Raw genomic sequence first — 26,280 nt, 5'->3', positions numbered from 1 at the left:
AACAATTTTTGAAAACACCGACTTTAATGTCTTAAAATTGCATGAAACGTCGAGATTTACTGTTATCTGGGAAACAATTTTTTTTTATCAAAAATCAACATTTTGGCACTCGGTCATTTTCCATCGTTTCACGCAGTATTTTCATAAAATTAATGTTTCATTCAAACGGAAAAAAAAGCTTTTATAATAAATTGTTCGTGAAATATACAGAAATTGTCATAGACGACATGTTTCAACCATATCAAAATGAAAAAAAAATTATCGTCATGTATAATTATTGAAAATATTTTTGATTTTGTATATTTCGTCCAGGGCCCAAAAAATTTGCCAAAAAAATATAAAATACGTCCTAAAACTTGAAAATAAACGGACCCGACACGGAAGCATCTCCTAGGAGCAAAAAGGTGCCGACCAACAAAGTTGAAATTATGATTTTCATTCTTATTTTCTTCTTTTCCTTATGTTTTATCTTCTTATTAATAAAGTCTATAAAGCCAGTTTTTCTGAAAGTCTCATCAATAACATTTATAAGAATATAATACAGTAGATCCTCGATTATTCACGAGCTGACGATCCGCGGTGCGGATTCCACTGTTGTTCACTACCTTACTGATGGATAATTTAATGATTTTTATATTAATACAACCCAGTTTTTATGCTGGAATATTATTTTTTTCGTCTTTGCACCTCAATTTGTCCATTATTGCGTTATCTGCGATTTTCATTATCCGTGGTGATCTTGCCAACAGTGCTCCCGTGGCCGAGTGATTAGCGTCCCACATTATCATGCCGGGGGTTCGGTTTCGATTCCCATTCTGGTCGGGGGATTTTTCGTCATAGAAATTTCTTCCAACTTGCACTGTGGCCACACGTATTCTAGAGCTTGCCACTCCATAATACATTCAAGACATGTTAAGTGCGATTCACATACAAAATCCACATCACGTTCACGACCCGTCACGTCACGTTACGTCAGTTATTCTACCATGCAATTTATATGAAAACATTCACATACACCGGCAACGTAACGACCCGTTAGCATACGTTCAACGAAAACGACCGGCAGTATTTGTAGAAAAGAATAATTGACGGAGAGGGACGGTTCCTTGGGTTTTTGTCTGGGCTCTATGTCTCGGCTTTTGTTTGGATTTTAGTTGTACAGTAATTCATAGTTGGACAGACCTGTGATGCATGATGCAACACGTTTAATTGGAAATTTTTACCTCTAATTGAACATTTTTGTAAACATTGAGTTCAGGGCCAAAATTATGGCCCCACATTGAAAGCCGCCATCAGTCGCGAATGTCCAATTACTGATCAAAATCGCCTCCAATGCGACACTGAGTGGATCCTCGGCATGTCGCATTATATGTAACTTACTGTACTTTTTATGCCAACATATCTCTTAGTTCCTAATTTCGGAGTGAAAATCATTCGCGTATAGCTGAGAAAAATAGTCTATATATTATTATTGTTGCATAAGGGTCGGACTACGGGGTTTAAGCATTCAAATAATTGAATTCAATGATTTTCATTGAATTTTTTAAAATTTAGAACTTATTCTAGGCATGCTGATTCAAAAGAGGGCATTGCGATTGAAAATTGTTGTAGGTGGTGACACCATGAATAACATTAAATAAATCATTCGTTTGACATTTGACGTGACGGTGCTGGTGGAAGAAGTGACTGCATGTGTGAATTGGTGGAGACGTTGACGGAACGTAGACGTTCTTCTCCGTAACGTTCTATGTGAATCGCACACTATCTGGCATAGAAATTTCAACTAGGTACTACTAATAAAAATGACACAAGTAATACCTACGTTGAATAAGGCCAAAGTTTCACTGGGAACGTTAGTGCCATCCAAGAAGGTGATCTTTCCAGACTATTCCGTGGAGAATCGGAGTTCTGCTGTAAGTTATTCTGTTATTATGATAAAAAAAACGTTAGAATTCGCTTTTATTTCGAAAAAAAGCATGTTTATGCAATTTTTCATTTTAGTTTCTCGATATATTCGATATAGTACCTACTACCGTCCTGAAATTTCGAGCTTTCTTAGTTAAAGTGTCTACTTTATATAGGAAATATAGAAAAACAGATCAGTGACAGTCACTTCTCCGTTTTTTGTCCTCCTGAAATTCCATAGTGGATTGCTCGCTTAGTAATCGGACGCGCAACCATTTGGTTATGAAGATCCGATCTTTTAGCGTTATGAAAGGACGTTGACTGCTCGCTGGTTGGTACGAGACTGAGTAATATGAATCCCAAATCAAACTCGCCCGTTGTCATAAGTTGAAAATGGGCGGAGCTTAGGTTACAATATCTCCATTATCATCAATGTCCATAAAACGTCTAATTCATTATGGTATAAAAAATTGTGGCTCGTCGCTACATTAGTTTATTGTTATTAACGACACGGGATAGCACAGCATTGCACAGAACCAATGTATTTCGTTTAAAAGTAATTTTCACAAATTAGTCATTGAAAAATTTATAATCTTCTATATTCTAAAGGCTGATTTAGATGATGCCAGTCAGCGCTCCAGTTGAAGTATCCAGTGAATAGAGAACAGACACTCTGTTCAAGTTAGAGGCCAATTAAAGGGTGTGTCACATCAAATTGCATCACGGAAAAAACGCTGTAGAAATTCGCCCAGTAGAACGATCCTTTTGAAAATTTTAGACAGTAAAATAAAAACTATTAAACCACTTTTGGCATTTTCTTTTTATTCATACTTCGAGCCCAAGCCCGTATGCTCGCACCTTCCTCTTTACCCCGTCCATAAGGTTCTGTACAACGTCAGGTTGTAGTTTTTTTTTGAACAGAAATCCATTTTCTCTTGAAGTCCGCCTCCGATTTGACAACTTTTGGGTTCTTCCGGAGGGCCTGCTTTATAATCGCCCAATATTTCTCTATTGGGCGAAGCTCCGGCGCGTTGGGCGGGTTCATTTCCTTTGGCACGAAGGTGACCCCGTTGGCTTCGTACCACTCCAACACGTCCTTTGAATAGTGGCACGAAGCGAGTTCCGGCCAGAAGATGGTCGGGCCCTCGTGCTGCTTCAATAGTGGTAGTAAGCGCTTCTGTAGGCACTCCTTAAGGTAAACCTGCCCGTTTACCGTGCCGGTCATCACGAAGGGGGCGCTCCGCTTTCCGCAAGAGCAGATCGCTTGCCACACCATGTACTTTTTAGCAAACTTGGATAGTTTCTGCGAATCTCCTCCGGAACGCTGAATTTGTCCTCTGCGGAGAAGAACAACAGGCCCGGCAGCTGACGAAAGTCCGCTTTGACGTAGGTTTCGTCGTCCATTACCAGGCAATGTGGCTTCGTCAGCATTTCGGTGTACAGCTTCCGGGCTCGCGTCTTCCTCACCATGTTTTGCCTTTCGTCGCGGTTAGAAGCCTTCTGAACCTTGTATGTACGCAGGCCCTCCCGCTACTTGGTCCGCTGGACGAATGAACTTGACAAATTCAGCTTATTGGCGACATCCCGGACCGAACTTCTCGGATCACGTCTAAACTGCTTAACTACGCGCTTGTGATCTTTTTCACTGACGGAGCATCCATTTTTGCCGTTCTTCACCTTCCGGTCGATGGTTAGGTTCTCGAAGTATCGTTTTAGTACTCTGCTGACCGTGGATTGGACGATTCCCAGCATCTTACCGATGTCCCGATGTGACAACTCCGGATTCTCGAAATGAGTGCACAGGATTAATTCACGACGCTCTTTTTCGTTCGACGACATCCAAATTCCGATTTCTGATTTCCAAATTTACGAAAAATTGACAGTGAAGCATGGCCAACGTGATCTATACACTCTTATCTGATTATAAGCGAAAGCTAAAGACATAATTCCTAAAAATTGAATTTCTACAGCGTTTTTTTCCGTGATGCAATTTGATGTGACACACCCTTTACTTGTTCGATACTGGTACAAGTAACTTGGACAGAGTGTCTGTTCTCTGTTCACTGGATACCTCAACTAGAGCGCTGACTGGCATCGTCTAAATCAGCCTTAAGAGATTGTTATGGAGCGTCCTAATTGACTAGTGCAACGATCTCATGAACCAATCAAAAATGATTGAGCAATAAGCGCTCAGAATTGGACAATCTTTCGTGACGCGACCTTTTTTGAATTTTTCAATTAACACCTTCAATATGCTCCCGTCACAAACCAAAAAACATCTGCCTTTAATATGCTGACATATGATTGATATTCTTCATATATGAGTTTGATATTAAACACCATTCCATAATGCATTCGGTGATTACTGCGTCACAATCGGTTATTTAGAAATTCTCTTTCGAGATTTCAGCTACGGTTCGCATAACTACAAATCAATCTGCATTTCTGAAGATGTGTTTCCGAATATTTGAATCCAAGAAAACATTGTTGTAGATTCCAGTTATGTTTAGTTTCCAATTTTTGGTTTCGATAATTTCGATAGAATTTTATGTTTATATAAAAATTGAAAACAAGGACTTTAAAAAAAATCGTTGCGGAAAAGAAATTATTTGAACTCGTAACTGTCCTGAAAACTAACAGCAGCTGGCCGAACTGAAAAATATCACTAAACTCACCAACAGTGCTACCAACGTGACAAAAATAAACGAAATTCTTTTGTATCGGGAAATATTCTTTTTAATCGCAACAACCGTTCACAAAAACAGTCAAACCAGCAAAAAAAATGTGTTGATTCTATTCGAAAAAATCATTATTTTCAGATTGAACATTGTATGATATTATGATGAATCGAATGCAATCTGACCCGAGCCGCATGCTAAACCCAGCGGATACCGCGTGTACACCCACGGCATTACACACGATCCATTCACGCGGTCCATTCCCGTGTCCTCTCCTCACACGGTTTAGTATCATATCTTCAAAGAGTTGAATCATGATGCAATCGCGCTTACATAACGATGACGACGGCAGGTGTTGAAAAAGCACCACAAACAGTCTGCAATCTGGGAACGAACTCATGTTTGATGTGGTTTTCATTCTCTGCAGCCACTGAACACGGACAAGCGAACTTGACCCCACCCTGCCTTTGCTTTGGGTGCTCTTTTATCAGGTTTTGTCTACCGATCGGTGGCTGATAAACCCCATTCGGTGGCCAGGCTTTTCAGTGTTTTGTTTTTATGTCGCATCTCTTTTCATGTACTGTAGATACGACGATGACGATGACGTCCTAACGACCTGCGCGAGATTTTCTGGCCGAACGACAAGTGGCCCGCGTCTGAAGAGTGTTAACACTAACAGTTTGAGATGAGTATCATTAAAACATTCAATGTATTCCATTTTTTTCTTGTTTTCAATCGGTTGCAACATTTTAATCTGTTGTATTGTCATCGTCTGCTGATGGAACACATTTTGTTAAAAAGAAAAATATAGAGGGTTGTGTCCAACACACTACGGCAATGTTGACGTAGAACTACGAAATTGTTACATTCAATTCACTGGGATTCATTCACGGATACGACGAATTGGAATTGGTATGCAAAAAAGCGCCTCGCGTCAAAAAGCGCCTCGATTTTTTTCGCCCAATTCCCAATTTCACTTCCGATTATGCAACCAGGAAATTAAAGCAATGAAAGCATTGACGTCGGAAAGTTTCACCCTAGCGTTTCCGGCTGTGAAATTGCCCCGCGGAAATGCTCTCAGCAAGCCCCTCAGAGGTAAACTTTTGCACAAAATGACCCCACTCCCGGTCGAACCGCCACCCGAAAAATGATTACTTTCAGAAGGGCGCGCGGTGAAAGCTTTCAGAGATTCGGCAATTTAATACATATAGAGCCGCCCGCCCTTTTCCCTTCTCTCCGGGGTGATGCCTAGAGGTTTGATAAGGATCCGCTGTCTCGCTGTTTGACTCGGAGAAGCTGGAATGATGACGACAAACTATTCCAACTTTTCCCATCTATGCAAATTTAATGGGAGGATACGTTTTTCGGAACCGCATATGTGCAGTAGCATACACATATCGGGATTGAATTCCCATTCTCAGTGGTTCGTGGAAAATTGTGATGGAATAAACATGAGTTTTAAATTGCGCCAACATAGTTGGTGGCACCCCTAAAGAAAGTCTATCTGTCCGGAGGAAGATATCTATTTTAGAGAGTAATTGAAATGTGCACTTCGACTGATATTACCGTTATTTGATAGTATGAGGGTCGTTCAAAAAATAAGTTTTAGCGCCTCAGAAATCGTGGAAAAATAAAGTTAGGACAAAAAACAAGGTGATTTTCGTAATTTACGTTTTTTTTTCTATTTTTCTATAAATATTGAGGATGCTGCATAAGTTGTGTTACGTGAACCAGTATGACTAATATCTTAGTAGAAAGTATTATTGCTGTACATTTTAAAAACTCAACAAGACGATGAGCGTGCGATGAAAACAAAAAAGTACAAAAAGTACAAGATGAAAAAATCGGCAAGTAAATAACGTAAACAGGTTCGTGCAAAATTATGTGTTTGAGCGTACGAGTTTTTCAGGCAAGTTGTAAATTTCTGTGTTTTCTAAACATATACGTGATTAAACACGAAGGAAGTCATTCATGTCCAAACATGCTCCAGATATTTTACTGTATAACAAATTTTCCTCTAGGTTGCTATTTCATTTGCGTTCCGAAATACGTTGGAGTTTGCATAATAATATACCCTTCTTCTAATTTAATTGAAGAGAATGTTTGGGTTCCTATGTGCATGGCGTGACAGAATTTTTTTTTTGTTATTTCAGAAAACTTCGGTCGCGAAGAGGGAAAATGTTATTCAATTTATATTTAAAAAAAATTCTCTCTAGATGGAAGAGTCTACATTGCCCAGCATTGAAACTCTGTTGTTAGGGTATGTTCGATATATTAAAGATGAAAATTTGTGCCAAGAAATGATTTTTGCTACATATATGAAGAAAGACACCGACAAAGCTATTCCATGGAAGAACATTGAGACTGATGGTGCACCATCTTGTTGATGATGGTCATCTTTGTTTTACAGCTCACTCAAAGTTACAACTGCGTAAGGTACTGGTCACTCACTTCGTGATTCACAGACAGCATTTAGTAGCAAAAAATCTGAGCGCTAGATCTCATCAGTCTTTACTATATGTTATAAGTGCTATCAAAAAGCTTCGAAGCAATTCTTTGAACACTCGTTTAATATGAGAAAAACGATGAAATTAGCAATTCCGCTAAACGTCCACGTGTAAACGATGAGAATGACGGAATTAGCGCCCCCCCCCCCCCCACGTAAACTCATTTGCGGTACAGGCGGGCAGAATTCAGATACATGTGGTATTACTATTGATACTGCAAGTTTAGATGCCAAAATTTTCTGGATATATTTGTCGGGAATAGATCCCAGAGCACTAGACGAAAAAGTGATCGAGATGGTCAAGACCAGCTTAGCGACAGATGATGTAAAGCTTGTTAAGCTTGTCCCTCGCGGTAGAGACGTTTCCAGCCTCACGTATGTGTCATTTAAGCTCGGTGTGTGTCATGATCTGAAGCCAAAGGCCATGACATCGTCCACCTGGCCCATGGATATTCGTTTTCGAGAATTCGAAAACTACAGCTCGAGCAAACCGGGGTTCTGGGATCCCGCAGTCGATCAACCGCAACCGGATACGCCGTCAGCGACCAACTAACGCCACAAACGTCTATTGTCTGTAACACGTAACCTGCTCCCGCCGATTTTAACTGCTCCAGCTCTGGTTAATCACTTAACCATATACTACCAGAATGTACATGGAATGCGAACTAAAACAAATGAATTCTTCACGAAAATGGCATGTGGTGATTACGACATCGTCGTTCTTACCGAAACTTGGCTGCGACCCGATATTGCGAATACTGAGCTGGCGTCCGATTATACGATTTTCCGTTGCGATCGTAGTGAAAGATCAAGTTCTTTACGACGCGGAGGTGGAGTTCTAATCGCAGTTAGGTCTTCCTTTCGTTGCAATTCTGTATCGTTCAGTAACTACACTCAATTGGAGCAAGTCGTCGCTTCCGTCAAACTCCCTGACCTTACTATTTACATCTGTGGCATCTACATTCGGCCCAACTCTCATCCCGATGTATACACCATGCATTCTAACGCCGTATGTGACATCTGCGACCGCGCATTGGACACTGACTCCATTGTCGTAGTCGGCGACTATAATCTCCATACTTATCATGGACGTTCGACGAGGACATAAACAGTTATTTGCCTAGTAACGCCTCCACGGAAGCCGAACTTGTGTTCACGGAAACAATAGCTGCATCTGGACGAAATCATCGAGCCACCCTTTCCTCTTTTGAAACTTGACGCTCATCATAAACCTTTTGTTCTCCGTATTCAACTCGTCGTGTGTTCTCAGCAAGTTCCTGGTGATTCTTGTGACGATCCCGATTTTGACTTCAAGCGATGTGACTTCACTGCACTGAACAACCTTCTTTCAGGTGTTGACTGGAACGAAATCTTTGGCGCAGAGTCAACAAACTGCGCAACGGCAGTATTCTATGAAAAAGTTTACGAGATCCTTCGCGATAACGTTCCTCGCAAACGAAGATGTCAAGCACCCAGTTTTAAGCACTCATGGTGGACGTCGGAGTTGCGACGTCTCCGTAACAGCGTCCACAAAGCCCGAAAAGTTTACTTTCGAGAAAAATCCAGTGACGCGAAAGAAAAGCTTAAGCATCTTGAAGCGTGCTATAGTGAGTGTCGAATAGCAGCTTTTCGCTCTTATACAGATCGAATTGAATCGAATTTGAAACAGAATCCGAAAAGCTTCTGGTCGTATGTGAAAAGTCGTAAAAGCGGATCGCATATTCCGGAGAATGTATCGTATGGTGACTTAACAGCTACCACCCCTGAAGAAGCGGCTAATCTGTTCGCAAATTTCTTCCGAAGCGTGCACAGTGATGACCCACCAGCATTCTCTGCAACAGAGTTTGACAACATTTCGCCGCTAAACGTAAGTTTGCCACCGTTAACCATCACGCCGAATAATGTTCTTTCAGCCCTGAAGAAACTTGACATCTCCAAAGGCGCTGGTACCGATCGTTTGCCTCCAACTTTCCTAAAAGAGTGTCTCTGATGACTCCGCTCAGCCTCATCTTAATCCGTTCGCTGATTGAACGATCGTTCCCAACTATGTGGAAGACGGCTTCGATTACTCCCGTGCATAAATCGGGTGGTACTCACATAGTCGTCAACTATCGTGAAATTTCCATCCTTTGCTGCATAGCAAAAGTTTTCGAAGATATTATTCACAAAGTCCTCTACAATGCAGCGCGCCCGCTAATATCTGACGCTCAACATGGATTCGTGAAGAAAAGATCAACTGTCTCGAACCTTATGTGCTACACAACATCACTCGTGGAGCAAATGGACAAGCGTTGCCAGGTGGACTCTATATATTTCGACTTCTCAAAGGAGTTCGACAAGGTGCCTCATGGTCTTGCCATTCGAAAACTTAATCATCTGGGACTTCCAAGCTGGATAACAGAATGGCTCAGTTCGTACCTGGCTGGAAGAGAAGCATTTGTGAAAATTGGAAACGCTCGCTCACGTATGTATAGCATCCCCTCAGGAGTTCCTCAAGGTAGTATTCTCGGCCCTCTAATTTTCATTTTATTTGTAAATGACCTCACCGGATGTCTGAAATCTGGAAAACTATTGTACGCTGACGATCTTAAAAGATACACGACAGTTCACTCAGTTCTCGACTGTTGTGCTTTGCAAGCTGATATCGATGAGCTCACTAGATGGTGCTCAGCTAACGGAATGCAGTGGAACATAACGAAATGCAAATTAACTACTTTCACTCGCTGCCAAACTTCCATCAGTTTCAACTATAAAATCGCCTCTAATAACGTTGAACGCGTCAATAGCATCCGTGATCTCGGTGTTATCCTAGACAGCAAACTGAAGTTCGACGAGCATATCAGCACTACCGCCACGAAAGGGTTCGCAGTACTAGGATTCATTCGCCGAAACTCACAAACATTTCAGGATCCATACACGCTGAAGACATTGTATTGTTCCCTAGTAAGGAGTATCGTTGAATATGCAAGCTGTGTGTGGTCTCCCTATCACGCAACGCAAATGTTACGCATTGAGAAAGTGCAGAAAAGCTTTATACGCTACGCGCTACGGGATCTTCCCTGGAACGATCCGTCTAACCTCCCCGATTATGCAAGCCGCTGTAGACTGATCGATATTGATCGATATTGGATTGTTCAGAGCTGATACAGAATGCACGAATCTACGCTCCATCTAGACGTCTCCGAGGCAGACAACTCCTAGCGATCCCTCCACGCAGGGCCACCTACGGTCAAAACAGTCCTCTACTTAAATGTTTCCGTGAGTTCAATGTAGCGAATAATTGTTTTGATTTTAATATATCCAAAAATGTATTCAAAAATAGAATTAAGGAACTAGCCTAAGTAAACAGTCTGTAGGAATCTTTATATCCAAGACGGTGAAATAAATAAATAAAATAAATCTTTACTCGGTTATTTCTACATGCTGGAGTACGCTGACCATCAAGAGGCTCTTGCTTAGAAAGATTTTCAGCTGCAGGGTCCCTTCTGACAAAAACAAAATTTAAGCAGAAAAGAATATGCACAGTTTCCGCATTTGTCAGAATTATCACAAAAACTTCAAGACCATGTTATATCATCATATGTTATTCACTTGGATGCATTACACAAGGATTTTATTAAGATGATTCAGGATCTCCAAAATTCACAAATTCCTCAATGGATAATAAACCCGTAGGGGAAAAGGGGGGAATTTGGACCACCTAAGCAAATCGCCTAATATTTCCAAACCAATACGGTCTAAATAAAAAATGTCACTTTGTATACTGAGCTACACTTGTTTTCTCTCAATCAATAATGTTTAATCATTATATCAAGCTTCAAATTATCAAATATATCATAAAATAAAAGAAATTATTTTTGGGTATTAAAATTTGATGCGGGGTGATTTGGACCGTCTGTGGGGTGATTTGGTCCAGTGTGTGTTTCGTCGAAAAAAACATACTTATGTTTATGTAAAGTATTTTAACAGTGTTCTAGGATTGATACCAGGTGTCTTGACCAGATTCTAGACTAGAAAAATTGAATTGAAACCATCTCGAATTCTGCATGGATCTTTTCACTGTTTTTCGAGCATTTTAAAACACTCTCGATGCTTGGTCAATGAAAATCCGTTCTTGATGGCCTGCGTTGCTCTTTCAAGCTCTCCCTTCTTCCAACGTTGTCTGCTCATCCTTTTTTGTAATTCAGCGGCATCTGGAATCAATTAGACTAAAGAAAAGCCTCAAACCTGTAGGACCAATTTACCCCACAGAAACGTGTCCATGTAACCCCACACAACATGCAAAAATTAAAATGCAATTAATTTCATTTATTGTTCCTCTTCTGTAGACGAACAGAACTTTACTACATAATACACGAAAAGTTTATTTAATCAAAACTCACATTTCTTGACAATCAAAGTACTTGTTGTGTTCATGCTACCGTTGCTACCGATGCTACCGTGCTACGTTAGGTACATACGGTTTAACAATAAAAGGAGATGACATTACAAAAAAAATCCAAGTTGAGCCATACTTTTTGAGATAAAGGGGTGGTCCAAATCACCCCGTATGTCCAACTCACCCCGTGTTACCCTACTATATCACAGCCATAGAAAGAACCAAGATGATAATGTGAGAATAGTTGATTATCATCAATTCAGAGAGGAGCTCAAGGAGGAGTACAACCAAGGTTGTCATAAGTTCTGGTAACAACGCAACATTAAAACACACTATCTTGCGATGTGAGACATTGCTGAACATTATCTTCCCTTTTTTCTATCATACTTTCTCGAAAAAGGCTTCATTGTGGTAACAAACAACCCGAAACCGAAGGAATCATTTGAAAATCAACGAACGTTGAGATTTAAGGCTTTAACTAACCAAAATCGAACCGTTTTTCTGTATTCTGACTTTTGACACATTTGGCTGGTTTGTCACATAACTTCCATTTTTTGGAAGAAGAGGGAATTGAACTCGTGACCTTTTGCGTAAGAGGTACGGATGTTGCCAGATTGCCTGAGAAAATAATGTCAAGTTACTCATTTAACTAACTGTAATTGATAATTATTCAGTAAGAGAAAAAAACTGAAGATAAGAATCTCAGAGAAATTTGGCTATAACTATAATAAGTATAACTTCATTCTGGAAAAGGGGTTGTTTTGTCTCAACACAACACAAAGTCGCTGACGATCGCAGCTTGCAGCTTGCAGCTTGCTCTGACTCGTCGAAGAACCACGGCGCACATTCGCCGTAAAACAACACGAAATAAAGTCAATTTTCACCCTAATTTTTAGCGACACACAGCAGAACCAGCAAAGAAATTTCAGCGGCTAAAACACGCCATTAACCGCTGCACAACACGATGCTGGCAGAAGGACGACAGGATCGAACACGTTCGTTGCTTGTTTGTCGCTCAGTGACTCACAAGATAACGGAGGATGAAAAATACGTTGGTCACCCTGTTGACCAGATTGTATTTCACTGCTGCTGCTTCACTGGGACACTTCTTCAAAATAAGGCAATTTCAATTTACGAACTTACACCTTTAATTGTCACAAACAGAATGAGGAAAAGCTTAAATCTACACATCCTTACGCACTAACAGAATAAAGAAAAAAAAACTTTAAACTCCACTTCTCACTATGTGTGTGTGTGTACGACTGCATCGACGAGTGCAGCCGATTGCATCTTCGTTTCTTCCGATTGCATCATCGTTCTCCCCCTGTTCGCCTTGCCCAAAATAGTTTGAGAACCCCTGATCTACAGCCATTCCATGCCAAACCGATATAGCGGTTCTCAGATTTCCGTGAAAAAGAGTAGTTTTGTTTCTCTTCGCAAAATATTGTTATTTTTTCATTAGGCTGATTATTTTTATTTTAGGGTGGTCCAAAAAATCAATTTTTTCCCCTTTTTTCAGAAAATGACTTTTTTCAAAAATTCATAAATTTCGAATTACTGGACCGATTCCGATAATCAATATATCAAATTAAAGCCAATTATTTTGTTTTCGTAGTTATTGAGTGTATTTTTTTTTCATAGTTTTCATGGTCTCGGGACCATGTGCGCCATATTTTTTATGCGTAATTTTTTTGTTCTTGAGTTAGGAAAATTAATCAAAATTAACCGATGGTCCATAAAACCATGTTTCCGCTTTTTCCAAAAACGGATTTTTTAAATTCATAACTTTTAAACTGCTGGGCCGATACAGGTGGTCGATATATCTATCTGAAGCCAATGAGCTGGTTTCTTTGAAAAAATACCACAATTGCGTGAAAGATGGATTCTAGTCGCATAAGAATATTGAACGAAAACTTAAAACATGTTAACTTTTAAAAATCACAACTCAAAACCGAAAACAAACACCACTTTGATATTCGGATATGTAAAACAAATCTTAGCTTTAAAAAAATATCGCGTCCTTGGCCCCGAAACCATATGAACTATAAAAAACAAATAACAATAAATAATTTTGAAAACAAAATCGATTTTTTTCCCAAGTAAAAGTTTTTTTCAAACAAGACTCATTTGCTTCAATTTGATATGTCGATCATCTGAATCGGGTCAGTAGTTCAAAAGTTATGAATTTTTGAAAAAAGGGAAAAAATAGATTTTTCGGTCCACCCTAAAATGGAAATGGACATCCTAATGAAAAAATAAAAAATACGGCCCTAATATTTTGCAAAAAGAGACAAAACTACCACTTTTCACGAAATCTGAGAACCATTATATCGTTTTGCCATGGAATGGCTGTATACTAATGTGTAAAAAAAACTGATTTTTCAATTAAAAGTATTCAGCGTGAAGTTCCAGGCAAAATATTCCAGATGAAGCAGTATCACATACAATGGAGATATGTATTGATATAAAAATAAGCTATATAAAATATATCACAAAACGTTTTAATTTGGAATTTCAATGTAAAACATTCATTTACCACCACTATTGCTGAAATAATAACAAACATAGTAATTACTTACATAATCGACCAAAGCTGTGCGATAGTCTTTTTTTCAGCTTCTGAAGGGCACCTCCTTTTTTCTCACGCATTGTTACTCCTGAAAATAGCGAAGAAAGAACGAAATGTTAAAATACTTATTCGAAAAAAGAATTATCTTAACTATTCGACGAAAACTTTACTGCCGACAAACACATTAGTTAAACAAAAGTTGAACAAAACGAACAAAAAAAATTTGTTGCAAAAAATGACTAGCAATAACGACTAACAGGCGCAACTTTCGGCCAAACACTGGAAAAATCAAACTTTTTCCTAAAATTCATAACTTTTGAACCACTAAACCGATTTAGATGATCAACATATCAGATTAAATGATGCTAGTCTTTTATGAAAAAAATACTGAACTTGCGAAAAAAATTGGTTTTATTTTAATTTTGATTATTTTTTTTCAACTAGCAATAATCGCACCGCGGATGTACCTTATTGGTTACGATATCGCCACTGCGCAAAGCTTTTATAACTATTGATTGTAGTCGATTTTCGTTGTTTTCATGGCTTTGGATTAGGGAGCTGTTTTTTTTGACGTAGAACTACGTCTTTCAAGAAGGGTGCCAAACCCGAAAACAGGTCACGTTTTTATGAAATAAAGTTAACGTTAATAACTATTTTCACTGTGAACGAAGTCTCATGATTTGCATACCAATCGAATCGGAAATTCTGTAAGATTTGTTCGATATGCTATACATTACAAATCGCTAATCTCTAAACGGTTTAAGTTCATGAAAACTGGAAGAACTTCCTTTTTTTCCCATACATTTGTTCTGCCGATTTGTGTGCTAACCCTACCCGTATTTTGAATGCTTATAACTCGAACATTTCTTAACAGATCGGAAAGATGTTTGCATCAATTGATGGGAAATATTTTACGCGTCTATCACAATTAATAAAATGTTATTTTTCATGAAATGAACAATTGAATAACTGTTAAATTTCAAGCGTTATCTAAACGCCCTAACTGCCAAGGGTTGATTGGCCCGATTTACGGTTTTCCCAACACAGACTTTATTTATTTATTTATTTATTTCATCTGACTATATATCGTCATATTGAAAAATTGGAGGGGAAAAACCAAAATGGCGTAAAAACCCCACATCTTTACATCATACATTGAAAGGAGCACATAAAAACATATCATGGTCAAAATATAAACATTAATATAAACATAATAATTTAGTTGGAAGCGTCTTCGTCCAGTATTCATTCTTGATTCAGTGGTCCATGTTGAATCCGGCAACGGAAAGCTTCGGCAGATTGGTTGAAGTCGAAGCATTCATAAAACACATTGAATCGTGCTGACATAAAGCGAATAGGGTCGTGTAAGCCGTAGTTCGCCAAACGTGGTCCAAGATGAAGGAAGCTTCTTGTGCGAAGGACTCTCTCAGGTGCATAGATGTATATCTCCGCAAGAATACCAGGACTATCAATTTCTCCCAAAAGCACTTTGGCTGCAAACAATGCCTGGCTTACCTTCCTTCTATTCTGGAGTGTCTCAAGTCCCAGTAATTGGCAGCGAGCCTCGTAGGGTGGGAGATTAATTGGATCATTCCATGGAAGAGTACGTAGAGCTTAACGGACGAATTTTCTTTGAATTGATTCGATTCTTTCCACCCACAATGTTTGATAGGGGCACCAGACCACCACACCGAATTCCAGAACCGATCGAACAAGCGTACAGAATAATGCTTTCAGGCAAGTGGGATCGCGAAATTGATCCGAAATTTTGAAGATGAATCCGAGAAGCTTATTGGCCTTGGATATTATGTCCGAGTAGTGCGGCTTGAATTTTAAAGCTGAGTCAAGCGTAATTCCGAGATCACGTATTTTTTCTACACGTAGCAAAGGATGATGATCGATCATGTATGTAAACGTTATTGGCTTGAGTTTTCGATGAAATGTAATGACGTTGCATTTTTGAACATTTAGTGAAAGGAAGTGTCTTAAGCACCACTCATCGAAAGTGTTTAGCAGGTGCTGCAGCCGCAAGCAGTCAGCCGTTTCCCGAACTGTCATAAAAATTTTGACGTCATCCGCATAGAACAATCGACTACCTATTGGGAGGATCAACCCAATCTCGTTCAAAAATATAGAAAACAGCATCGGTCCGAGGTTGCTGCCTTGAGGTACTCCTGAGCTATTGGTGAACTTTTCCGAGAGATCCGTACCAATTTTCACACACAGTTTTCGGTTCGTAAGATACGACCTGAACCAACGAGTGAGCCTTGGAGATACTCCAAGCTTCTCAAGTTTGGCAAGCAGCATGTTATGATCAACCCTATCAAAAGCAGCCTTGAGGTCGGTGTACACAACATCCACCTGCGCTCCAACTTCCATATTCCTGAGGCAAAGCGAAACGAAAGGAACAAGGTTCGTTGAGACGGACCTCTTAGGGTAGAAACCGTGTTGATCAGCAGAAATATAATTTTTGCAGCAAGAAAATAATGCGTCGTTGATTATGATTTCGAATATCTTAGAACAGGCGTTAAGCGATGTGATTCCTCGATAGTTTACGACGTTCTGCTTGTCTCCTTTCTTGTAAACCGGGAACATAAATGAATATTTCCAACGTGTTGGAAACACATCCTGCTGTATCGAGATATTGAATAGTTTCGACAGCGGTATTATAAATTCAGAAGAGCAATTCTTCAGTACGCAGGAAGGAATTCCGTCGGGACCAGCAGTGTTGGAGAATTTCAGTTTTTTTATAGCAGATTCAACACAGGCTGATTAAATCGTAGCGATATCAAAATCAAAAATGTCTCTGGGAGTATCTCTTATCGCATCTCCAATCTGGATCGATGAAGCGGAGCGATCGTTAAAAACACTTCTGAAGTGCTCAGCCAGGAGCTTGTATTTTTCAAATGAGCTGCAGGCAATTCTGTTGCCCAAGTGAATTTCCAATGGTAGCCCATCCTCCTTCCGTTTTGTTTTTACAAACGACCAGAACTGTCTTGGATTACGCCGTAGATTGTCCTGAATGCGCCGTGTATACCTTTTGTAATGGAAACGATTGTACGTTCGGTATTCCTTGCTGGCTACTGACAGCAAATATTTGGCAATAGAATTACGGGTGTTACAATACTTGCGAAGCGCTCTTGATCTCAATCGCTTCAAATGACGTAGTCGAGCATTGGACCAGGCAGGCTTCGGAGCAGGTCTGCTCAACGGTACACAGTCAGAAATTACTCGGCTCACGACTTTCTCAAAGTAGTTAACGGCTTCATCTATCGATGGACAGGAATCCAGGAACTGCCCATCTGCCTGGGCGAGTGAAAGCCTTAATGCAACAAAGTCGGTTCTTCGGAAGTCGAGCTCGCGCACTTCAGTGGTATTGTCGAAGCGGACGGGTATCGACAGATTAATATGAATTTCCAAAGCAGGATGGTAGTTGTCAAGACCGATTAAGGGTTCGAGAGCTTCTATAACAGAACATTCCGTGACTGCCGCTTCATTCACCAGCACAAAATCGAGGATCCGTGAGTTAATATTAGTAACTTTGTTGATTTGCATCAAATTATGCAGGCTGAAACCATCCAAGAGTGTACAGCAGGAAGCTGGGATGTTCGACCGAATAACATCAATGGTAGGATGATCATTAGCAGAAACGTTCCAAATCAGCCCAGATTGATTGTAATCACCAAGTACCAGAGCTAAGTCATTCTGTTCTAGTCGAGATAGTACATCACCAATCGAACTGATGTGATTGTTGATACTGTTAGAATCTGATTTCCGGTCTGGAGGAAGGTACATCACACCGACACTTAATGATCTATGTGGTGTCGTAATTTTCACCCACAACTGCTCGAGAGATGTACAAACAGGAGTAGGATTGCGACAGCAACTAAGACGTTTTGAAACTGCTATCAAGACGCCACCTCCGCTCGATTTAGAACTGTTCAAATGATTACAGTCATTGCGAAATACTGTATACATACACCCAAACAACTGTAAGGAATTAATTCGTTCATCAAGCCAGGTTTCGGTGAGAACTATAACGTCATAGTTGGAATCAACTGCGGTTTGAAACAAGACTTCAAAATCGATGTACCTGTGGAAATCCGCTTTGCAAATATACATGCAAGTCGGGGGTATTTTTGTTCCCACCGAGCTGTGTTTCCCTAACACGGACTTCAAAATTAATGTGCCTGGGGGAATCAATACAATGAACGTTTGGAATTTTTCCGTTCACATATTTTGGTAGTCCTTGGCATCATATCAAACGTACTAGGACGTTCATCAAATTTATTTGTAACGAAGAACATAATCTATTACAAAACTTCGATGCATTCTAAAATAATATTCGAAGCGGTAAACAAGTGGATTGCATAATATAATTGCGTAGTTCTACGTCGAAAATATGCGGTCGTGTCCTAGATACATCCCCTTACAATTTTTTCTTGAAAGCTGGGGATTTTTTTACAAAACATATCTCGATATCAGAGATACTTTTTTTTTTCATTTTTGAGATATGATTTTTTTTTTTTTTTTTTATCTTCGCTTATTTTTCGTCGGCCTATTTCCGCCACTTTAGTGCCAATCACCGACATCAGGGAGGCGACTCCACCTGTTCCTACCTATCAGACTCAACAACTCATGAGCCGGGCCAACTTCTTTTACTTCCGCTCCGAAGGAAGACGTAACCAGAGATTTTTCGCCTCAGAAAATCCCAACGACGCCAGCTGGGATTGAACCCAGGCCGATCGGATTGTGAGGCTGTTACGCTAACCATACAACCACTGGCGCCGTCGAGATATGATTTTTCGTTAACTTTGAAAAATCATATGGATCGAAAGAACAATTTCCCCCTTTTTTCCTCTACAAGAAATCTACCTTTTGAGCTACTGGACCGATTCAGATGGTCGACATTTCAGATTGAAGCTTATGAGTTAGTTTACTTTGAAAAAATATAAGTTTTGAGAAAAATTGGATTTTCATTTTTGTAATTATTGATTGAGTTAGCTTTTCATAGTTTTCTCGGTTAAAAACAGTGGGCGCTATATATCTGTTATTTATTTCTGGAAAGCTGAGTTCTTTTTTGAAATATCAGAGAGGTGTTATTTTTCGTTTTTCAGTTAATATTTTGCAAATTTAACACGTTTTTAATCTTCGTTCAACATTCCTAGACTAGACCTATGCGACTAGAATCTAACCTTCCCGCAAGCGTGATATTTTTTCAAAGAAGCTTATTGGCATCAATTTAATATATCGATAATTGAAATCGGTTCAGTAGTTCAAATGTTATGAATTGTTGAAAGTCATTTTTTGGATAAAATGGGAAAAATGATTTTTCAGACCACCGATTAACTTGAAAAATAAAAATAGATCATAAAATGGTTTTTATAATAATCCTCTGAATTGTATGATGTTTATACATGGTTTTGTTGAACTTTGCCTTCAAATTTCAAGTCAATTTCATCCTTGAAGCCCCTTCTTGAGCCGATACATAGTTCTTCGCTTTCAAATAGCGTCTATAATTGTGGGTGCCAACCGATTTCCGGATATTTTTTCGTTGACATGGTTGGTTGAGAATATTCGCTCAACACACACATGTTATCAAAAAGTGTCTTACAAACAACCTTGGCAGTGGATACAAAAAAACATCATGCATTTTGACATCAATCAACTGGGACCAAGTTATACCTGAGTCACTCAATTTTTACCCCATAGGATTCGTCTTGAGTAGCTTGAATTCGTTATACAAGCCTTGTCTATTACCTACTTCAACGAATTGAGGAAATTGGCGCAAAATGATTAAGGTTCGGTAGCTTGAAGATATTTTAAGGATCGCTGAAATCAAATCGATTTGAAATCTGTTTCACGAGTTCAATATAGAAGTCACGACAAATCGATTTGAGGGTCAGCTTCCTTGCTGCATCGAATCCTTTTTCAGCTTCTTCTGCATCGATACCAACGTAAACATCCTAAGGCTTCTTCAGAAAGTCTTCAAAACTTTCACATCAAGGCACCAGCACCAGCGAATCGTTGCACGTAACTCTCCAACCATAAGTTACCGAACATGATCAATGATAACGTACTTGTCTCATTATAAAGCTCACAAAATTTAGAACTTTATGATTAAAATGTGGATGAAAGTTTAGGAACAGCATAATCGGCTTAGCCATAGGATCGTTTAAATGAGTCAATATACTATTGGCGGCCTCCAATAAAGGCCATCTCTCTGCGTTGCGTTCAACATTTTTATAAATCAAGATTTAATATTTAAAATTGAATTTGAAAAAAAAAGTCGTTGCCTCGATTTTAATGAGCAAAATTGTTCATCAGGACAACTTCTTCTTGAACCGCACTTGTAAACAGCACAAGAATATGCAGCCAATGTTTACTATAAATAAACACATTCTGGGATCTGCCCATCATTGTACCACAGCTTCCGCATTTGGTGAAATGTGAAGTTATTCAAATTTGAATACTGAAATAAATGAATGATTTTGAATACTTGGTGTCGAATTATTTCACACCTATTCGTCAGCTTTATGTTCGCAACATTTCATTTGTAAATATGTTTCTGGTTTGATTATAAGACTGACACAAATTATGAAGCCTCCACATATCACTGAGTAGCACCTTAACCAATGGAAACAAATAATGTTCGCTTCTACCTGATTTGTGCTCTCAAGCCGCGCTTCCTACGTAAAATGCATTCAATTTGAAAGTCTAATGTTCCGTTCTTATCAAGTCTTCAAACCCTCCAATAACTGACAAAAGTCACGCACAGTACATACTTCGTAAATCACCAGGAACATTACAAACGGCAAACGAATCGAGCGATAAGCGACTTTAATTATCGCTTTTGCAACAAGTTACACAAAGTGCGTACCTTACAAACTCCTATGAACCTGACCCTGCTTGATAGTAAAACGGCATGAGATGCAGTGGGAAATAACGCATATCAACTAGTTCACCCCCTGTCTCTTCCCCTCTTCTTCCACTGGATCAGCCAAAGGCTGTTCGTCGTAACACTACACTGCCGAAGCGGCGCAGTGTTGTAATGCAAAAAAAAAGTCTTCCGGCAACAAATTACTGCTGCAATTATAGCCCCCCTGTAATTACGAGACGCACTCGGGGCTGCTTGATTACTCTTAAACCTTGGGGTTTTATTGATCGCACTTTGATAGAGTAGAGTTAACCCTTTCGCTACGAAAGACGTATAAGTGTACGACGTCATCAGACCTTTAATATATGCGAAAGCAGTCAGAGATATTCTCCTACTTCTCAATTTCTTGTGGACTTCCAATTGTAATTTGTGACATATCTATTTCTACCGATGCAAAGATAAATTACAAATGAATATTTGTCGTTCAAAATTGAACGCGCCGCAATGAAAGGGTTAACCACTCACCACCAATGAGCGTGGTTCGATGCAAGATGCTGGATAGCAATCCACGCCATGAATCATAACCCCCGGCGGGAGCCGGCTCAACTCGGGGAAACAATAAAAGACGATTCGCAACATTGAAATCACGACAATACCGCCGGTAACGAAGGAAGAATTCAACGATAAAAAAGGCATTCAATCCGAGGTAATGATGCGAGCTGTGCGGACGCTGTCAGACTCATAAACGGTCGGATCAATCTATTAGATTGCACACTCAGATCACCGTGTATTGAATTCAGTTCAAGAATATGTTTATACACATTCATACGCCCATAAAAAACGAAAGAATTATGACTTTTCAAGTTTAAATATGCCCTTCGAAAAAGTTTTGAAAAAAGCTATACAAAAAATAGGAGAACTAATATGATACTAATATGATCAAACATACACAGTGTGTGAAATAAATTTCGAGACTTAAACTTCACCCGATTTTCATTTCGCAAGAACTTTTGTGATTGCTTGAAATGACAAATTCGAAAACAATTTATACCAAATAATAAATTTAGGTTATGTTTTGACTCCCAGAAGCTATGATGAGAAACTGTTTTTTTTCATTGTGGCGACATTGTTCATTTACCAGAGTGGCGCCAAAACCATTTCCGTTATCCGTTTTCCGTTTTCCTTTTTCCTTTTTCCTTTTTCCTTTTTCCGTTTTCCGTTTTCCGTTTTCCGTTTTCCGTTTTCCGTTTTCCGTTCTCCGTTCTCCGTTCTCCGTTCTCCGTTCTCCGTTCTCCGTTCTCCGTTCTCCGTTTTCCGTTTTCCGTTTTCCGTTTTCCGTTTTCCGTTTTCCGTTTTCCGTTTTCCGTTTTCCGTTTTCCGTTTTCCGTTTTCCGTTTTCCGTTTTCCGTTTTCCGTTTTCCGTTTTCCGTTTTCCGTTTTCCGTTTTCCGTTTTCCGTTTTCCGTTTTCCGTTTTCCGTTTTCCGTTTTCCGTTTTCCGTTTTCCGTTTTCCGTTTTCCGTTTTCCGTTTTCCGTTTTCCGTTTTCCGTTTTCCGTTTTCCGTTTTCCGTTTTCCGTTTTCCGTTTTCCGTTTTCCGTTTTCCGTTTTCCGTTTTCCGTTTTCCGTTTTCCGTTTTCCGTTTTCCGTTTTCCGTTTTCCGTTTTCCGTTTTCCGTTTTCCGTTTTCCGTTTTCCGTTTTCCGTTTTCCGTTTTCCGTTTTCCGTTTTCCGTTTTCCGTTTTCCGTTTTCCGTTTTCCGTTTTCCGTTTTCCGTTTTCCGTTTTCCGTTTTCCGTTTTCCGTTTTCCGTTTTCCGTTTTCCGTTTTCCGTTTTCCGTTTTCCGTTTTCCGTTTTCCGTTTTCCGTTTTCCGTTTTCCGTTTTCCGTTTTCCGTTTTCCGTTTTCCGTTTTCCGTTTTCCGTTTTCCGTTTTCCGTTTTCCGTTTTCCGTTTTCCGTTTTCCGTTTTCCGTTTTCCGTTTTCCGTTTTCCGTTTTCCGTTTTCCGTTTTCCGTTTTCCGTTTTCCGTTTTCCGTTTTCCGTTTTCCGTTTTCCGTTTTCCGTTTTCCGTTTTCCGTTTTCCGTTTTCGTTTTCGTTTTCGTTTTCGTTTTCGTTTTCGTTTTCGTTTTCGTTTTCGTTTTCGTTTTCGTTTTCGTTTTCGTTTTCGTTTTCGTTTTCGTTTTCGTTTTCGTTTTCGTTTTCGTTTTCGTTTTCGTTTTCGTTTTCGTTTTCGTTTTCGTTTTCGTTTTCGTTTTCGTTTTCGTTTTCGTTTTCGTTTTCGTTTTCGTTTTCGTTTTCGTTTTCGTTTTCGTTTTCGTTTTCGTTTTCGTTTTCGTTTTCGTTTTCGTTTTCGTTTTCGTTTTCGTTTTCGTTTTCGTTTTCGTTTTCGTTTTCGTTTTCGTTTTCGTTTTCGTTTTCGTTTTCGTTTTCGTTTTCGTTTTCGTTTTCGTTTTCGTTTTCGTTTTCGTTTTCGTTTTCGTTTTCGTTTTCGTTTTCGTTTTCGTTTTCGTTTTCGTTTTCGTTTTCGTTTTCGTTTTCGTTTTCGTTTTCGTTTTCGTTTTCGTTTTCGTTTGGTCTATATAATTCGGTGTTTTTTTTCATTTCCGGCCAATTGAAATTTAGGGGGTCGGGTTAGGGCCACCTTCCCCTATATAAATGATTTTTTGTGTCGCTCTATTCTTGCCAAATTCTGCAAAAACGTATAAACGTATGCACACATTTAAACGGAAACTGAAGCAGTACTGGGTTTCAAAATTAAAAAAAAAGGATTATGATCTTTGTCTTTAGGCACAAACGGATGCTTGACGTAGAACTACAATTGTTCGTTTTTTTTATTCAGTTCTTTTAAATGTTCAGGAATTCGTAAACTTGACTAGTTTAATATTCCGAATTGTGGCCTTGGAAAAGGCCGTTCGTTACATAGATTGGTTTTCTTCGAAATGGTTGCAAGAGTAGAAAGATTTCGGAACGATTAGGCGAAGGAGATTTGGCAAATGGATTTGGGGAACATAAGATTAAGTTCGCATCCCGCTAAGCTAATCAGTTTAGTTCAATCACAATAGAAAATTATAAACTTATTATTAATTAAAATTAATCATTAATAATTTTTAATTAAATCGAATCAGGAATTCCATAGTTATACTGGAACATATTTATATTTTGTACAATATTTGATAGGATCGATCAAAAGTGGATTCTACACAAAATTTTGCAAAAAAAACCTTAAAAATGTCATTTTAGATCTAACAGTCCTCAAGATAATTTTTGTACATTTTTTCATCTGTATACATGGGTACAGACAGATGAGAAAGAACCTCAATTTGTGTTTTTCTTATCTTTTCTAACGTTGAACTGCGTTTCATATTTTTCCGAAACTCAAAGGTGTTTTTTTCGCGCTGTTCTCAAATGTTTGTCAAATGTCAAATGTTTCACAAAAATGTTTTCTACTGGAACCAAAACAGCCCGAAAAGAAATAAAGTTCACCATGTTTTGTGATACAGCTAAAACTGGTATATGGTGGCGGTAAGACGGACATGTTATGTAACATGCGAAGCGTAGAAGTATATCACTCACAAGAGTTATAAATAAACAGAGAACGGAAGAAAGAAAGTATGATTTGGATGCTCTTTCACTTTTTTCACTGTCTGTCAACACGTAGCTATAACAATGTTTCACTTTCATATGAAATTACCAATATTTGCTGAACCAAAAATCGCTTCAACGTTAACCTCCAAAAATTTCAAGAAAAAATTATGCCGAAATTTTTTTTTCCAAATTTGCGCAAATCATATATATATATAGAGATAACCTAGGGTTTTTTATTCAGGGTGCATCATCCTGAACCAGGGCAAGTTTAGTTTTGTGAACTTTTCGGATGAGATTACAAATTTTCAATAAACTACACACATAAATTCAACATTATTCAAATATATTCACATATTTGATTTGTCATTTGGCAACGGTGTTTGTCGAATGATTGAAACACCGCCTTCTACAACGGCAGAGGGCCCCTCGGCCCGGCGATAATATCGGTTCGGATAACATCCGGACCCAGTTCGATGCCGCCCCGCTTCAACAAGCGCACCAACGTTTGCTTCGGCAGGCAGCTGTATACCGTTTTCTCCACCAAACCATAGCAAGGCCTAGGACATCCTTCGGGTGCGTTCCACACAATTTGTCGCTTGTTTGTGCCAGTAGGAACTTCCACGGAATCCAACACATCGGAGGATTCACGTGCGCTCGGTTCCGCTGCTTTCGGGGGTGTGGCTTTTGGAGCCGCTGCAGTTAATCCCTTGGCCGGACCCTGGCTTCCGCCGCTCGTGGGGCTCGAGATCGCTTTGCTCGTGAAGGTTGTTTTGGTTTGCTGTCCTAGACAACCACCGATGGCTAGCAGTGTGCCGATTAGAAAAACTGCTGCAGCAGACATTTTTGGCGATGGCTTCTACTTCGCATAGAAGAAGTGGGTGAACTTATGCTTCACCAAATGATCTGTACACTTTTTATAGCAAGGTTTACTTCCGGAAGGGGAGGACTAACAGTGTTCCCTCACTTCCGAGCGTGAGTTTTCCGGCATTTGTTTTATCATAGGCTGGCTGCGTTTTATGTCCGGTCGAATTCGTCGCACTGTAAGGCGGTGGTGAAAATTATTTCAGCTTCTGGACTGTAATTGATAGCAGACGCACAATCCAAACACAACTTGGCACGTTTACCATATTCGGTTGTTGTACTTGGTATTTGCCTAATTGATATCGTGTATGGCCACAATAAGTTATACATTAAGTTCGTATTTCACCATTTCATTGGATGTGAGTTATCTATTTAGTTTTCATCAAATATATATTAGGTTGGGGAAAAAGTAATCCATTATTTTTGGGTTGTTTTTTTCAAAACATTTTTGAATATACTTCAGATTGTCCTAATTTTGACAATGAATTTATCTTGCTTCCAGTTGTTGATGATAATAAGACTATGCAATTTATTTTTGATAAAATAACCGGTCTTGGGTTGAATCAAATAAATAATGTTCATAATCGACAGAAATGCTTCTTGGATTTCTTGTTGACAAATATGACCGAAGATTTTTGTGTGACTGAATCATTAACTCCGCTTTGGAAAAATGAAGCTTTCCACACAGCTATCGAATATTCTATATTTATAGATAACACCAAAAAACCATTTGATTATGAATTCGAGGAAGTCTCTGATTACACTAAAGCAAATTACCAATCAATTAGGTGTAAGCTTAACTATATCAATTGACAGGATTTATTTAGAAGTGTGGAAAACATTGAAGTAGCAGTGACGACTTTTTACTCGATGATCAATGAAACTATAGATGAGGAGATACCAACAAAACGAAAACGGAGAAAT

The 26,280-nt window shown here is 39.2% G+C and overlaps 1 protein-coding gene and 1 pseudogene across 6 annotated transcripts in view; both read right to left on the bottom strand.

Annotated features, from left to right (window-relative positions):
* The window catches only part of LOC129768812 (cyclin-dependent kinase 14), a 456,784-nt gene that overhangs the window by 246,973 nt on the left and 183,531 nt on the right, over positions 1-26,280 (bottom strand). For all 6 annotated transcript variants that reach the window (XM_055770703.1, XM_055770704.1, XM_055770705.1 and 3 more), the window contains one exon: positions 14,047-14,124. In XM_055770703.1, coding sequence (XP_055626678.1) covers positions 14,047-14,124 — 78 coding nt within the window. The remainder of the gene's footprint in view (positions 1-14,046; positions 14,125-26,280) is intronic.
* LOC129772080 (U4 spliceosomal RNA) lies at positions 14,408-14,537 on the bottom strand (annotated as a pseudogene).

Source organism: Toxorhynchites rutilus, chromosome 2 (assembly GCF_029784135.1).
Source record: "Toxorhynchites rutilus septentrionalis strain SRP chromosome 2, ASM2978413v1, whole genome shotgun sequence".
NCBI lineage: Eukaryota > Metazoa > Arthropoda > Insecta > Diptera > Culicidae > Toxorhynchites > Toxorhynchites rutilus.
This window is presented reverse-complemented; position numbering and strand designations above follow the sequence as displayed.